The sequence below is a fragment of the Haemaphysalis longicornis genome, unplaced genomic scaffold, assembly GCF_048455015.1.
Source record: "Haemaphysalis longicornis isolate Haplotype H1 unplaced genomic scaffold, Haemaphysalis longicornis Haplotype H1 scaffold_3, whole genome shotgun sequence".
Classification (NCBI taxonomy): Eukaryota; Metazoa; Arthropoda; class Arachnida; order Ixodida; family Ixodidae; genus Haemaphysalis; species Haemaphysalis longicornis.
Genome location: NW_027526335.1, coordinates 95,088,963 through 95,105,213, shown reverse-complemented (window position 1 = coordinate 95,105,213; position 16,251 = coordinate 95,088,963). Strand labels below are relative to the sequence as shown.

Here is a 16,251-nt window from a genome sequence, read left to right as displayed (position 1 = left end):
TAAAGTATTTACTAAAAAAACATCCTTTAAAGAAACGTAGGTGTATGCATGAACTCTAAAATCTTGGCCGTCGTTCATTACATCGCAAGATAGGTTTGCTTCATTTCACGTTACAGCTGCAGTTGTTGTGACCGCCGCAGACCTCGCAGGGTATTTTTTTTTCTTTTTTCGGACTTCAAAAATTAAATACGGCATTAGCGACTGCATAAACAAAGAAAACCATGTTTATTTGCTCCCGTCTATGCAATGCAAACACAATGGCAAGTTAAACAAATAAAAAAAGTGGTTGCTTGCTACTTAGTAACCAATTAACTCGGGTGTATACTTAAAATTCCAACTCGACTTTTTTTTCTTGTCGTGTGCAGTATTCACAGTTCTCTTCGTGGGCTTAACTATCACCAAGCAGCTCAATGATTGGCGAAAAAGGGAGAAAGTCACACATTGATGTGACGATTCGGCGCGGAGCTCAGAATAGTGTAATGGTATTGCTGGCTTTGCAAACATTGATATTAGAAATGCATTTATATAGCAATCTCATTTTAAACCATTTTATGTCTAGGATATGGCAGCTCAGTGCACGAATAAAGTACTGCACTAGTGAAAACGAAGTTTCGGCTTGGTTCCTGGCAATGACAGTCGCTTTCCCATCAAGTAAAAACAAGGAAACAGAACGATAAAGTACCATAAGCAAAAACGTATATGTACCTCAAGTATTGGGCACGTTCAAATCAATTAGGCGTCATAAATTGATCCGTAGTCCCTTCCCCTCTCCCCATCCACCCCTTCGGCGGCTGTCCGCAAAGCGTCAAAGTATCTTTTACTCGGAAATTTCCACTTTCAACTGAATGATAAGAATTTGAACATGTTTGTCATCCACGGGTCACTTTCCGCCTTCCGCCCATGTAATACACTACAACTGTAAAATAATGGACAGTTCTGTTTGAAGATACGGAGCGAAAAAGTTACAGGGCTGGTTGCCCGATGCTGAACCAATTCAATTATGCATTCCGCGGTCTCTCGAGCTGCTTTTGTCTGCACGTTAAATCCCGTCAAGCTTAACTTGAATGAAGTTTTTTAGTGCACCGGCAAACTCAATAGGATGGACCATGCGTTGATTTCAAGGAAAATGGCAAGGGCGAGAAGTTTGTTTGTCTAGCCTACGGGTAATTATCCAAATATTATTATCTGACGACAACCTTTACGTGTATTTAATGAGGCTACCACTCTGTGTGTGAGGAACCCAACGGACTAGACCCTGACGACTTGCAGTACTCGAAACAAAGCGTTATTGTTTGTTTTATTGACAGACGATATTGCTGAAATTGACCACTGAACACCGCGGGACAATACGCTCACGTTTGTGCTGGTGAGCCCTAGGTCGCGGGTTCGATTTATAGCCGCGGCAGCCGTTTTTAAGATGGAGGTAAAAAGCGAAAACGCCCGTGCGTTCGAGATTTCGGCGCAGGTTAAAGGTCCCCAGGTGGTCAAAATTTATCCCGAGCCTCCACTAGGGCGCGCCTCATCGCCTGTGTAGCGTCGGCGCATAAACCCCAGAGTCAATCAATCAATCAATCAATACGCTCACGTGCAGCAGGTTACATTGACGCACAACTGAGTCCTACATGAATAAGAATAACAAAATTGTCTAAGCGGTCAGTTAAATTTGATGCGGTAAAATTTTACGCAACTGATTCAAACCCATCGCTGTCCGCTTTATCCTAATGAGCGCCGTAAACTTATCTCATCGTTGAACCTTTCGTATCTGTGGATCTTTCGTCTCGTTGGACATCCAGGCTCGATTTTGACCTTCAGACTCGGTGGATCTTTCGTCTCGTTGGACATTCAGGCTCAATTGGACCATTCGTTTCGTTGGATCTTTCGCCTCGTTGGACATTCAGGCTCGCTGATCACGTGACGAATTGGACCTTTCGACTCGTTGGATCTTTCGACTCGTTGGACATTCAGGCCACAAGCGGCTCACACAGGTTTCATCCTGTTGCCTGGAGATACCACTGTACGCCCACGTTCTTTTCATAAGGTCCCTAAAATTACTAAGGTAGCGCCATCTTTAGATCTCGCCGCCTTTCGCCCTCGCCCGCGCTCTTCTCTTACTTCGTTTTTTGCCATTTTCTTTTTCGCCGGCGAACGCCGCGCGCCATTGGCCAAGGGAAAAGTCACGTGGATTTTTTTTTTTGCTCCGCCGCCGGGTCGCCTCGCCGATGCCTCGCCGGCTGGGACATTGCGCAACGCCGCCGCTGCGACGCCATTGCTGGCTTCCAAGCCACCGTCGCCACCGTGCTTCAGTACCGGAATTAGCTGCTCGCTTCGAACTTCGAAAAAATGTCGCACCGGTGTCGTTTTAGGTTGCTTCTCGGTGTCGATGTGTTGTGCCTTAGGCAGCGCGAATATCGTCAGGCAGGGCACAAGACTTCGTTATTCCGTCCGGGAAACGCGACGCAGAAAGGAGAAAAGTTTGGTTGCATAGATTTGAACGGGCATACTTCAGGCCGACGCTACCATCACTCTTTTGCGAGGTAAGTTTCTGAATGCTTGTTCTTGCTCTGTTAAATTGTGCGCGAGCTTGAGCGGTCACTTACGAAGAAATGCGTATTCCCTTCGCGACCGTCGTCCACGCTTTGTTCTGAGTAGGCATTGCGCGCAGCGCCGAGTTCGTCCCGTCGTAAGCTTTGGTTTGGATAAGAGGCCGTGTATTTGTCATGTGCGCGCTTAACTTCCAGCATCAATATCAGCGGTGTAGCATGTTCAGTCAGTTGTCGTAAGGGTTTCGTGACGCGAGAATTGTTCACCTGAATTCATGCTTGTTTTGGCCGACGGCAGCTTGCGTCTGACCATGTATCGTGTGCGTTCCGAGTGCGTGTACGCTCTTTTTGGCGTGAAGTCATGTTTTGTGTGTTAGCTACCCGGGTGGTATTATAATCCCGTTGTTATGACATCGGAGTGATTTGCTGCGTAATATGGGCTTGGTCGGTGCGGCGCAAATTGAGGCTGTTGCGAGAAAAAAAAATTGCGGCTAGGTAAAACAATTTAAGGTCAGCTAATATAGTGACCGCGCCGTTGACGTACGTTTGATGCGCAATTTCTGTTATCGCTTTATTAAATTCGCGCACGTTTGAATGAGCACTTCAAATGCATATTCGCACCGTAACGGCTGTACGCCCTTTCTTCCGTGTATGCACAGAGGAACGTTAATTCCGACTTACGTTTGCATTACACGTGATGCCGTACATTTGCAGTGTGCGCGCTTACTTCATCTTAGTAGTCAATGGCGCAGCGTATCGAGTCATTGCGATTTGAACCAAAACACACTGGGCGACTATATTATTTTCAGCAGACGTATTTTTGTCCAGCAAAGCGCTTGCTAAACGGGTTTAGTGTAGCGAGTTGAGCGGACGCGGCACTGAGCAGATGCGCGAACACGAATTTGACCATGCTACGGTAGAACAGTCACTAACCCCCTTCTGCAATGCATTATTGCCTATATTTGCGGAGTGTTTGTGGCGCATCTCAAACTCGGTGGCGACATTTCTTTTCCCTTCTCAATAGGATTATTTCACGGATCAATTTGAGCAACGGATATTGGAGAAGCTTGGCGTTAAAAAAACTAAACCCAAATGCCACTCCCAACATTTTTTCTCACGGGAAGCCACGTCAGCAGCACAAGCCACCTGCACGACGTCATTACGGACGTTTGTTCCAATAAAATATCCATTTGCTGACACCAATTCATTTTTGTGATTTATTGTTTTCTCTTGATAATCATCGTGACATTGGTCCTCTTTCGAATTTCTTTCGGGTGTATCCCTGTGTTAGTGCAATGTACAAATCTGCCAGAATATATCCCAGCACAAAACAATTCTGTCCAGGCGCCTCCATTAATAACGGCTGTAAACGACCGCGCCCGGTGAAAAAACGTATTGCATGATTAATTAACTGCAGTAACTAGTTACATAATTTGTACCTAGAGGGACTGTAATTTCAGTTTACCCGATCGATTGATCGCAGTCTTCTCTGGCGCGTATTCCCAGAATTACAAGTCTGCGTTTTTCACTAGGTTCGCACATGAACGTACGGCCGCGAGTGTAGTTTAGTGTATCCGGCTGCGAAGTCGGGGAAGCAGGGGCTTTTCACGTTGCTGTACGTGCACACACACACAACAGCATGTGTATGTTTTTAGTCTACTCACAGCAGCCTATAACGACATGAAGGTGAAGGAAACATTTCTACAAAAACGGCAAAGCACTCTAAACTGCGCGTAATTAAGGCAGGCTGTAGGTCGTTAGTAAAAGCGGGCGCAGAGTGAACGCCGCTGAGGATACACAATTATCGCAAGAAAGGCGAGTGCAAGGACGCCAGCGCAGCGCTCGAACTACGGCATTTGCGAATGAAGCGCACTGTATACTGCCGCGAACCGTGCGCAAGACCTCTGTGCAGTGATTGCACGACCACAGTCACGCGAATGCAAGAACGGAACTGCCGTAACAGAGCAGTTTGAAATGTCCACGCTCGATCCTTTCGCATTCACGAGCTATCCTGAGGTGTTACAGAATGCCGCACACGTAAACAAAAACCGCGCTGTGCGTATGCGCCAGCGGCATCCGCCCCGCAAATATCCCCTTGTAGACAAAAATATAAAACAAAACACTATCACTCAGTGCCTGTTGGTAAAACGGGGCTCTAGAAATCCTATAAATGCTACCAAAGAGCGATTTCGGCGCGAAAACAAGAGCAAACTGCAGCGAGCGCCCTGAAGCGTAGCGAGGGCGTCTGCTCTCAAGTGGCCAACAAATATGGCGGCCCCGCCGCGGAGTTAAAGGGACGGCGGCGCCGCGGGTGAGGGGAGAGAAAAAAGAGGAGGGCAGCGGAGAAGGAGGGAGCAGTTGGCGCTACCTTAGTTCTTTCAGGGACCTTATCTTTTCAGGGGCTGCGGCGCCATCTATTGACTACTTTCCGTATCAACGCCAGGCTGATACGGAAACTAATCGAGAGAGTGCGCCACAGGCCGTTACGGCGAATCGCTACTCTCACTCAACAGCTCCATGCCCTTCACATTGATTCGAACATATTTGAATTTTCGTTCCTGTGTTCTCGGTCCCACAGCAGGATAGCCAGCCGCAGATTGACAGCGCATGTGTTGCTGTCAAACGTGTGACATCTCGTGTCATACTTTGATTTCTCAAGAATTTATATCTATGAACACACGCTGGATTTGTTCTGCGTTATCACTGTGCTTTTGGAAATTATACGGGTTGTTCAAGGAGGACTGTGTACAGCGAAGCTGTATTCTAAGCTAACGCCCCCAATTGCTCAATCTTGTTAGGCATCCGCAGAAAAAATACTCTTTTTGGGCAAAACTAACTTCCTCACAAATGATCTGTAGCTCTCAGTATAGTTTATGTTAATCGAGCCCTGCAAATATTCAGTTCATAACAATGTAATTTACAAAAACTATCGCTCGGCACAAGTGGCTGTGAGCATGACTATACCACCACGGCCAGTTTCCTTCACCTGTACCTATAAAAACCTATAAAAACAAGTGCTCGATTCACTTACTGGCTAACTCAATGACTGACTGACTAATTGTCTGACTGAACGCTCATGCGAAACTCTGGGACCTAGAGGGCTAAAATTTTCGAAATACTTTTCCCGTTAAACCTTTTCCATAACTTAAGAGAAAACCAATAACTTAATAGACGAATTCACGAAGTCAGAAGCATATTTTCTTATTTAATTCTGTATATTACTTCAAATTTCTAATTTATAATAAATTGTCTTTTGTGTTTGTGTTTGTTTTATGAATACTTTATTTCTCTTTCATCGGACAAAGGGAATGCAACGAGATTAACATTTACCATCTATTTTAATGCTTTTTATGTGTTTTATTTTGTTTTTTTAATGATCAACGGCTATTATTATCCCGTCACAATAGTATGGTGTAGTTATTTCTGAATTTTTGTACAAATTTTCGCAGGAATTTTTGTACAATTTCTGGATTTTTGTCACAGAGTTGGTGCTGTGGGTACTCGGAAAAGAATGATTATCCATAATAAGCAAACTTTGCTCCACTAGGGAGAGAGATGTGCTAGGTATACCTTGAAGCGCGCCTCCATGGCCGGAGCTTTTCAACTGCTGTTGGCAAGGCTGTCAATATGCCCGTTTGGTGGATTCCAACCTATGCAATGCAATGGAATGTTACGTCCTCCACATCCCCTCAACGACAGAGCGTTCGATCTATCCAGCGGTGTACCGTCGCGTCTCTACTAAATACGGGGCGATCTGACACATCGCGAAAAAATTTCAAGGGCACTTCCCTTAAAAATGTAGCTAAATAACGGAGCTGTACAATCATTGTCATTCAGTTACGACAGCAACATGTATCTGCAGTGGCACAACATCAGATACATTCTTGGACAATGTGAAAATCGATGCACGTACACTTCTGGGTGTTCAGTTAGGCCCGATGTCGGTATGGCATCGTAACAGTGAAATGGCTCCGACACTGAACAAGTAAATCACTCCCGTTTCTGTCCTTACACATCCATACTGAAATTACGTACTACAGAAACAGGGATAGTGTTGGCGTGTTTAAACCGCGGACCCAGGACATTCCGAGTAAATTTAAGCAACTCTGATGGATTCTGAATGCGAAAGCGTTAGTGTCCAATTGAACGCCACAGACGCTTTGCATTCGCAGCGCTTTCTCGAATGGTTTTGTCTTTTTCCACGTGGAATGATTTTTTTAGTGATCCTCTTTCCGTTTATGCTTTCGAATGGCTTCGCTCTATCTCCTCCAAGTTGCCTCACTGCTTCTACGCGTCGTCAGGTTTTAAGGGAGTCGACAACAGTGGTGGATTTCGCTCCTTGTGTTCTTATTCGCTTGGCTGCGCTCTTTCGCTTCCTTAACTCATTCTCGGTGCACTGGCGCGGACGGCCACCTTTTCTTACTGTACAGTTTAGCCGCATGCTATGAAACGCCCAGCGCTATAGAACGCTTCAAGAAAGTGATGTCTAGGAGCCCTTTCGCTGGTACGCTCGCCAGCCCTGGTCCGCACCATTTTCTCTAGGTCAACCGTTTATTAATTAACCCACCACGGTGGTTCAGTGGCTAAGGCGTTGTGCTGCTTAGCCCAAGGACGCGGGTTCGATTCCTGGCCTCCGCGGCTGCTTTTCTGATGGAGGCGAAAAGCAAAAAAAAAAAACGCCCGTGTGAACAATATTTCGGCGTACGTTAAGGATCCCCAGGTGGTCAAAATTAATTCGGAGCCCTCCCCTACAGAGCGCCTCATTGCCTGTGAAGCGTCGGCGCGTTAAAACCCCAAAATCCATCAATCAACCTTTTATTAATGAGAAAGCACAAAATGGTTTATTGACAAAACAAAAAACGAAACAAAAAGAAAACAGGTGTCAGCGTTGGTGCCCCAGCCTCGAAACGGCTGACACGCGACTGCGATGCGGTTGATAGCCAGAGCTTCGTTCTCATTAATAAAAACACAAGTACAGGTTCATGCTGCCAGTCAAGGCTTGCGAATACGTAGAGCAACGTGGAAATAGGACAGTCCCAGCTGCGGCGATATATCGAGCACGCGTCTTAATCCCTGGAACAGCGGTGGGGAAGCGGGAATAACTCGCATCACTAAATTGGAAGGAGACCCCAGCGGCGCTCCGATGGACATTATGTGTTTCCCGTTCAGAACTTATAAGTGCTTAGATCGCGTCAGAGTCTGCCTCGCAATAAAAGGCTGCCAGCAAGTTTCTCTTGCAATGGAATGTGGCAAATATCGCAACAAACATTTGTTTGCTCCTGTTTTGCCTGCTGATTTTCCGCAGGTTTTATTTCTCTCAATTTTTACAACGCAGCTATATTTAGCTAGCTTTCCATACATTTTCTTGTGCGTGTGAAAAAAAATCCGGAACCAGACATGCTGGGGCTCCGCGTATCTTTGAAGCTTGAGGCATTCTACAGTACGAGGCGTTCCAACGCACTCGCTTTAAATAGGCAGCAGCTAAATGTGGGCGCCAACGGAAGCCACTGCAACTGTAGTAAACGACCTAAGAATGGAGGCAAGCGAGCGCAATTCACCATCGATGTCACCTTATGGCAGTCGGAACGAACAGCGCTGGAAAGAGGAGTTCTCATATCTAAACGATTCTAAATCGCTAAGGTGGGAGCGGATCACGAAGAAAATAGGTCAAGCTGCAAGATGACGAATCCATTCTAGAACGCAGGCGGGAATGCAAAATCGTCCCAGGCGATAGATGGGAAAACAGTGCTTATGCATTCAGAGCCGTAAAGTGCTTAGGTGTCCTCGGAATGTCCTTGGACCACGGTATAGTTTCTGTGGAACGACCCCTGAGGTTGTAGTAGGTGGTTTCAATGTGAATCATGGTTTACGATCTTTGTTTGGAGACACATTTGTCTTGCAGTGTCACAGCGAGAAGCCCGAATGACCACACAGCAGCATACGGGCATCTATTTTACAATATTACTATCCTCTCTCGAAGAATTATTTGTCTCTCTCTATTTTACATTACCCGATAACGCGTTTGCACTAGCCATAATGTTCATCAGTCTATATAATAGTCAGAAAAAGCAATTTTAACCTTCGTTACTAAGTGACCATGAGAGATGCTATAAAGTCGTTACAAATTTTTATACCCCGACGTCACCACTCCGGTGGTCATCCACCTTTGTAAGGCAAAGTGGCCTATTAAGGGACACTGAACGCAACCAACAAGTTGGTTTGAAACAAAAGTTTGACCTTCCTATAGCCATCTTAGAATTGATTCGGGCCGGAAGGTGCCTTAATTGCCCACAAATTGATACTCAAACGCCGATCAAACGTGACGCAAACAGCGACTGCTGATGCTGTTTGCGTAACGATAAATAGGAAGCAAGCAAGGCAACGGGGATGTATAGCGATATAAAAGCAACCGAATACAACGGTACAACGTACGAAGCAGCTTGGTCAGTTTCGGTGAAATCAACCGTGCTTTTCCGAACTCCCACGTCCTTTGAAGCTCCGTACACTAAGCAAAATGTTCCTTCACCGGACCCGTGATCAGTATTGAAACTCTGTTGAAAAAAAAAAAACACATAGTTATTTTATTGCTTCGTGATTGTTGGCGTCGAACCAGCCACTCGCGTGTAGCTCACACGATTCCTCGAAAAGTGGTATCGCCGCCCCAAAGCGGATCAGTGGCACCATCCAGCAGTAGCTACTAAACACGTCTCGCACGCCAAACGTTTTGACCACTTCCGGTGCAAGTTGCCCCGTATAGCCAGAGGCGGCGGCACCTGTCTTAACGTTTCCGCTAGCTTCTACCTTATTTTAAGAAAAAGCTACGAGCAAATCGGTATATTCCTCATATCGGTGAGCTCCTCTACCGATGTCGAGCAACTTGAGTTATGACTGCAGTGTCCGTTTAGGCCGCCATATTTGTAATAATGCTTCCCTATCGTTCTTTTCTTTCCTGTTCACTCTATTCCACAATTGCAGTTTATTTTTGAATATGTCTAATTTTTGTGTTTTCTTTAGACCGCTGTTTATTGCTGTATTTGACTACTACACGTTTTCTTTTTCATAATGTATACAGATATCATATACTCACTTTCTTTATGAATGATTTTCTTTGACACATTCTACTGTACACCTGGCAATGTGCTTCGTTAAAATGTTGAGTGAAGCTTCTGCTGTTAGTGTTTCTCTTAGCGGAAAAACGTATCGGCACAGTATGAATCAACATTTCGAGGACGCTAGAATGGCAACCACATGGTAGTCTTTCCTCATACCGTGCCTGAGGTCTTCCATTATAGCTTCCTTCTCATGCAGCTGCTGTTGTTTCCTTAACAACCTGTTTTGTAAGCCGCTTTTCCTTCGGCTTTCCCCCCACAGTCCTAGGGTTTAGACCTAAACTGTCCACCCAGGATGTCCTCCTGCAGCTACACCAAGAGATAATTTCCCAACCACCTAAACGCGACGCAGCGGCGATCCTTGCGCTCGGTTTGACAAAAAAATTCGACAGTCTCCCATAGTGCAATCCTCAGAGGCTTAGAGTCTATCCACCCAGGAGAGCGCACTTAAAACTACGTACGTGATTTTCTCACCCCACGCACCACCGCACTCCAGGTAGGCGAGCTCCATTCTGATCGCATCCGACTTCCTTCCGTAGGTACACCCCAGGGTTCAGTATTGTCTCCTCTTTTGTTCAATTTGGCAATCCTGAACATCCCCAAAAAGTTAGATTCGGTGCCTGGCCTCTGATACAGTCTATAGGCCGACGACATTACGATGTGGGCACCACGAGGTAGCGAAGCTCAGATAGAAACCATCCTTCAACAGGGTTCCCATATCGTGGAGACAGAGGCGCAACTCGCTGGGTTATCCTGTTCTCCAGAAAAATCTGCCCTGCCCATTCTCCCTACCCAGTCTTGCAGTGATTCGCCGAACATACAAGTTTCCCTCGGCAACCGAATAATCCAAGAGGTGCAAACCGTTAAGGTGCTAGGCCTAATTATACAACGCAATCGAGGTAACGCTAAATTCCTCTCCCTACTTAACTCGAAAGTAAATCAAACAATTGGCCTTACTCGACGAATCACTAGCCGTCACCACCAGCTCAAGGAGAGAGAACAAATCCGTCTAGTTCAGGGTTTCATCATCAGTCGGATCACGTACTCTCTCCCCTACCTTAAGCTTACCACCTTCGACATAGACAAAAATGACTGCCTCATCCGCAAGGCATACAAGGCAGCATTACAAATCCCCCTCCACTCATCCACTGCCAGTCTCGCCTCGTTGGGAGTATACAACACTGCCCACGAGCTACTAGAGGCCCATCGTATTAATCAGTTACGCCGCCTCTCTACCACTTACACAGGGCGGCACATTCTTCACCGCTTACGGATTGGCATCCCGTCAATGGTAGAGAACGAAGCTTCGTTGCCTCGAGACATCCGAGACTGCCTCCGCATACGTCCACTCTCGCGCAACATGCACCCAGTGCATCACGCGGAGCGCAGGTGCCAGCGCGCCCGTGCCCTTACAGATAAATACCCCATCTCACCCACCACCATGTATGTAGACGCCGCGGAGTACCGACACGCGGAAGGATTTGCTCTCGCAGTGATCACTCACCCCAACTCTTCCCCAGTCACTTCCCTTACCGTACGGACACCTTACCCCGCAACGGCGGAAGAGGCGGCAATAGCCCTGGCCCTTATCACTAGGCCGCAACCACACATTATAATCGAAGACGGCCGTTCAAAAATTCATTCGCGGTAGCATTTCGGCTACGGCACTTAAAATTATCCTCCAAAATCTCCCTAATCAACCAGTCGACATCGTCTGGACTCCGGCCCACACTGGGGTGGGAGGCAACGAGGCAGCCCACAAAGCAGCTCCTGCTCCCTACCACGGTGCTCGGGCGGTCCGCGATCGACTGCTCTCGTACCAAGAGGTCACGGAGCATTACCGCCTCTCCCGCCGCCGCTATCCCCCTGCCCACACATCTCTCACCAACGATCAGGAGCGCCTATGGCGACTCCTTCAGACAAACTCCCTCGCCAGTTGGTCCCTCCTCCACAAGATCTATCCCTCTGAGTTCCCTTCACCCAACTGTCTTCTCTGTGACTCCATGGACACTCTAACCCACGCCATGTGAACCTGTCCTCTTAACCCCCTCCCCCCCATCTCCAGCGTCGAGCAGTGGGAGGACGCGCTAGGCAGCTCGCAACCGCGGGTGCAGCTACTTCTGGTTGACCCAGCTGCCACCGTCGCCGCCAGCCTTCGGCCGGCAGCCACCACGAGGTCCTAGCCAACTGGCTTGGAAAATAAAGTGATTTCTCACTCTCTCTCCTCCGCCTCGATGTCGCCCTCACGCGGGTCTGATAACCTCCAGGTCACTGAAAGCACATCCGTTAATAGACTTCCATGACGAGGCCCCGTCCGGACCTTCATGTACCTTACTGAAAAAACATCTGATGGTCTCGCTGATGCCCGAGTCGTAGCTGTCGTTGTTCTGACTGGGTCGAAGCATTAATCGTACTCATAGCAGCGGCCCTGCAGGCACGCTGACCTAATTATTTGTCTTCTGCTCATTTCCTTATCCTTCACGCGAGGAAAGACGTTCATTATTTCGAAATGGAAGCAGTTGCGAGTTAAGTGCCGTTCAGCTCGCTTTGGTCTCTGCTTATGCTTCAGCTGTGGATAACATTTTGCCGACTTGATACCAAACACAACTTTCCGAACAGAGGCCGAGTACAGATTTGAAAGCCGATTTACCAGCGTTCTGGCTACATGCAATTATTGTTTAGTGAGGCATCGTTTCTACCCCACCAAACACTTTGGAGCTGCAACATTACATAGGGTGCTTTTACCAAAGCTCCTGTACAATGACTCCAAAATACGAAAATCATTCCGACACCAGAACTGGAACAGATCCCCAAAAGGGAACAATGCAAGGCGAGCTCAGCGAACTATTTCCCCACTTCTTTTTCTGGGGAGGAGTCAGGGGCATCCGTATGCGACTCCGTGCCACATAGCCCCCTAGTAAGACAAAAGTTTGGCGATGACGGCAGTGCTGCCCCTGTCCTAATGCCCGGTAATGTTAAGATTTATCTCTGTTATGCAAATGAACCGCAACAACCGGTGCAGAAAAGAAAGAAAGTGCAGTTGCTTATTTCAGAGAAATTGACATATTCCATGCCGCCGGGCTAATAGTGCCGCAACAAATCATCATCAGCATCAGCATCATCATCATCATCCTATCTGCGCCCCCTGCAGGGCAAAGGCCTCTTCTATCGATATAGATCTTCAATTACCCCGCCCTGTGCTACCGGCGACCTACTATTCCCCGCAAACGTGCTGATATCTTCTGCCCATTTAGCTTTCTGCCGTCCCCTGCCACTCCTGTCAACAGCAACAAATACGATGCTAGAAAATGCGCGTGTGTGCATGGCTAAACGAAAAAAAACTTGAGTGGGTACATTAAATGGTTTCTGCATGACGGCAGGTAGAAATAATGATATATACAGCAACAAATTAAGCATGACGCTTCACAAACACACATTCGGAAAATTCACATGATCTTCCATAAACTGGAAGTGATGAGATAGCTGATCTGGAATTTCCTGGGCTGCTTCTACCACTTTGTAAAACTTTCAAACTGTGCTTGTAGTGGCGTGCACACCAGCGTATAAAAAGCACAATTTAAGGTATCTTCCAGTTTCCTACATTCTTGTCTTCCAGTCTGCTGTATTCCAGTTTCATATATTGAACGAGCCTGAAGGTGCGAATAAAGCTGTAAAATACCAGGCGTAGCGCTCTCCCGCCTTTTATTTACTTGGAACATATCTTATTTTTAAGGTGAAAGCCTTCAATCTCTATGCATCAAGCGCACGCGTTGGGAGGTACCGAATATAGCTGGACCCGCCGCGGTTGCTCAGTGGCTCAGCCGTTGCGCTGCTACGAGGTTTCGAGTTCCATTCCCTGCCGCGGCGGCCGCTTTCTGACGGAGGCAAAAAGCCAAAACGCCCGTGTGTACCAGATTTCGGCGCCCGTTAAAGATACCAAGGTGGTCAAAATTAATACGGAGCCGTCCACTACGGCGCGCCTCATCACCTGCGTTGCGTCGGCGCGTTAAACCCTACAATCAATGAATCAATCAGAATATAGGTTGTACACAATAGTTGAAGTCTTGGTCGGGAGCTGGGGAGCGCCCGCTAAGAAAGAGAAACAGCACAGCGGGAGGAGGGTCGGAAAAGGGCTCTTGGGAAGGGTGACGGAGCACAGCACCGGAAGAGACTAGGCCGCTGCCTTTCGTGCATCCCGCACCGTATTGACAGGTGAAAGTACCAAATGGGCGAATAGGTGGCTCCTGGCGATGGCGCATGAACGAAACGACCTTCGCAGGATGCTGCCCAGGGGTTTTGGGAAGTGGTGACGGGCGCGGCCGCAAGTTCAACAGAAAGTTCAACAGGAAACCAACAGAACATCCAAATAGGCCTTCAATCTTAGAAGAAGGCCTTCAAATTCCAAGACATTGCTAAGCATCCCTCATTCATTTTTTTTTGTTTTCATTTATCGCTCGGTGTTTTCAAGCATCTTCGTGTATTGTCCAGAATGGAGTGGCGTTCGTGAAATCAACGGACTTAGTTTCAAATATTGATTTGATTGTAGGGTTTAACGCGCCGACGCTCAGCAGGCGATGAGGAACGCCGTAGTGGAGGGCTCCGGAAAAATTTTGGCCACCTGGGGATCTTTAACGTGCGCCGAAATATCCTACACATGGGCGTTTTCGTTTTCGCCTCCACCAGAAACGCGGCCGCCGCGGCCTGGAATCGAACCCGCGACATCGTGCTCAGCAGCGCAACGCCTCAGTCACTGAGCCACCGCGGCGGGTCTAGTTTCATATATTACTTCGTACAAGCATTGTGAGCTATGCATACAGTTGCAAAGCGATTTCCGAAATATCAATATTTCTCCTAAATACCTGGACTTTTTTCCATTCTACACTTCATGCGAAATTTAATTCTTGTTGTCTGTAACACTAAGAGTCTCACACACTTAATCGTGAGAAAAAGCAAGCCACACCTTATATTTTCGCCAATCCAACTATGCCGTTGTGAATAAATGGAAAAAACAATTTCCGGTGCAAAACGCTCAGCATGCCGCCCATTTCCCACAACTTCCATTGTCACTGATTGAAGGATAACGGGTACCACTCCGATAGTAAAGTCGCCCAGAAAACAATGCCCACGATCGTTATCTTGTTAAAACAAAACTGATATTTTAAATGTGTTGTGCTTCAATTTTTCACTCTGCTCCCATATAATGAAGAAAATTGAATAAATGCCTTTGTTCAGAGAAAATGTAGATATAATTAACCTAATTTTAACTAATGATATCAGAACTGCCATTGTACGTGGTTTTTGCGAATTTTATTCTCTGAATTCACGAGGGAGACCGCATGAAGTTGTTATATTTTCATAGATAGGGGCATGGTTGCAATGCATCACTGCAGAAACATTTTTGTCGGTGTTTCCTGTCAGCACATATGTTTTACACACACGAGGCGTACCGCTGTTATTAGAGAGTTTTAGCTGACAGTTTTTCAAGGCCCGCCGCGCTCCGAAAGCAAGCGGGAGTGCCATTGCGCACGGCATTGGCTCCGGTTGCGCTGAGCGTGCCGCCGATACTGGAGCGGACCGTCGAAAACGGTTAGCTAAAACTCTCAATTTATCCGCTTTGTTGTCACGGAATCATGGGGCTGTGTTGAACGGGGCACTACGAGACTCACTTTCCAGGCACGATATTTATCGTTAGGTTTGTCGTTGCGGCCGCTCACAGAACAATGCACTGGAAGGCCTCTCGTTTCATAAAAATAGTTACACAGCTTAAGATGGACGCTACATTTAGTCTCGGAAGCCATAATCACTGATCTCCCGAAAAAAATCGGCCCGGCCTTGCAGTTTTTGTTCTGTATCGTCGTAGTCGAAACTCTCGTGAGTGCCTCCATCGGCCTCCGGAATGAGATCATCTGGAACGAGGCTACGCAGCTTCTCCACGTTGTAGCCGAGGAGATGAATCTGAAGAATGCAAATAATTACTGCAATGTATGATATGGGGGGTACAAGTGAAATCACAGAACGGCAAACTTTCATGCTACCCATCCGTCAAGGGCTTCGGAATATACGAGTGGCAGATTTACTACATGACAGTATGGCTTCAACGAATTGGCCGTCGATGACTTCGTTGAAACAAGTTTGACTCTGTGGAGGAACTCTGATATTGTTGTATTTCACTACTTACGCGCTTGCGGCATACAGCGAAATTGCATAATGGTACTTCTCGCTTTCTACACCAGAAAACAGAATAGAAATCTACCACTTCTGATATTTTAAGTGCGAATGCACTTCTTAAGCGAGCCTGAAGCGTCCGCCGCCGTCCGCATTCCGCCGCCGTCCGCATAGCAACAGCTGCGGGTGCGCGCGCTCCTCGTCTTCCTTGGCAACGGGGGGAGATGGGCGCGCGCTGCCTGGCCGCTGACATGGCACATACCCACGTGGGGGATTGGTCAGGAATCTCCTCGTCTTCCTTGGCAGCGGGGGGAGATGGGCGCGCGCTGCCTGGCCGCTGACATGGCACATACCCACGTGGGGGATTGGCCAGGAATCGGGCGTGAGAAGGGCTAATGCACCCGCTTAAAGGAGTACTGACACGAAATTTCAAAGCT

The 16,251-nt window shown here is 47.3% G+C and overlaps 1 protein-coding gene across 3 annotated transcripts in view; it reads right to left on the bottom strand.

Moving 5' to 3' along the window:
- Window positions 1–16,251, bottom strand: part of LOC144174888 (alpha-tocopherol transfer protein-like) — a 54,600-nt gene that overhangs the window by 19,279 nt on the left and 19,070 nt on the right. Inside the window, exons 6-7 of one of the 3 annotated variants that reach the window (XR_013323538.1) lie at window positions 8,973–9,091; window positions 6,111–6,190 (exon numbers count right to left, since the gene is read on the bottom strand). Coding sequence is in view for 2 of the 3 variants with exons in the window: in XM_077703853.1 (XP_077559979.1) it covers window positions 15,431–15,604 (174 nt within the window). In the remaining variant the exon portion in view is untranslated. Of the gene's footprint in view, window positions 1–6,110; window positions 6,191–8,972; window positions 9,092–15,412; window positions 15,605–16,251 lie in introns of those variants that run through there. The other 2 variants (XM_077703852.1, XM_077703853.1) reach the window with 2 other exon arrangements.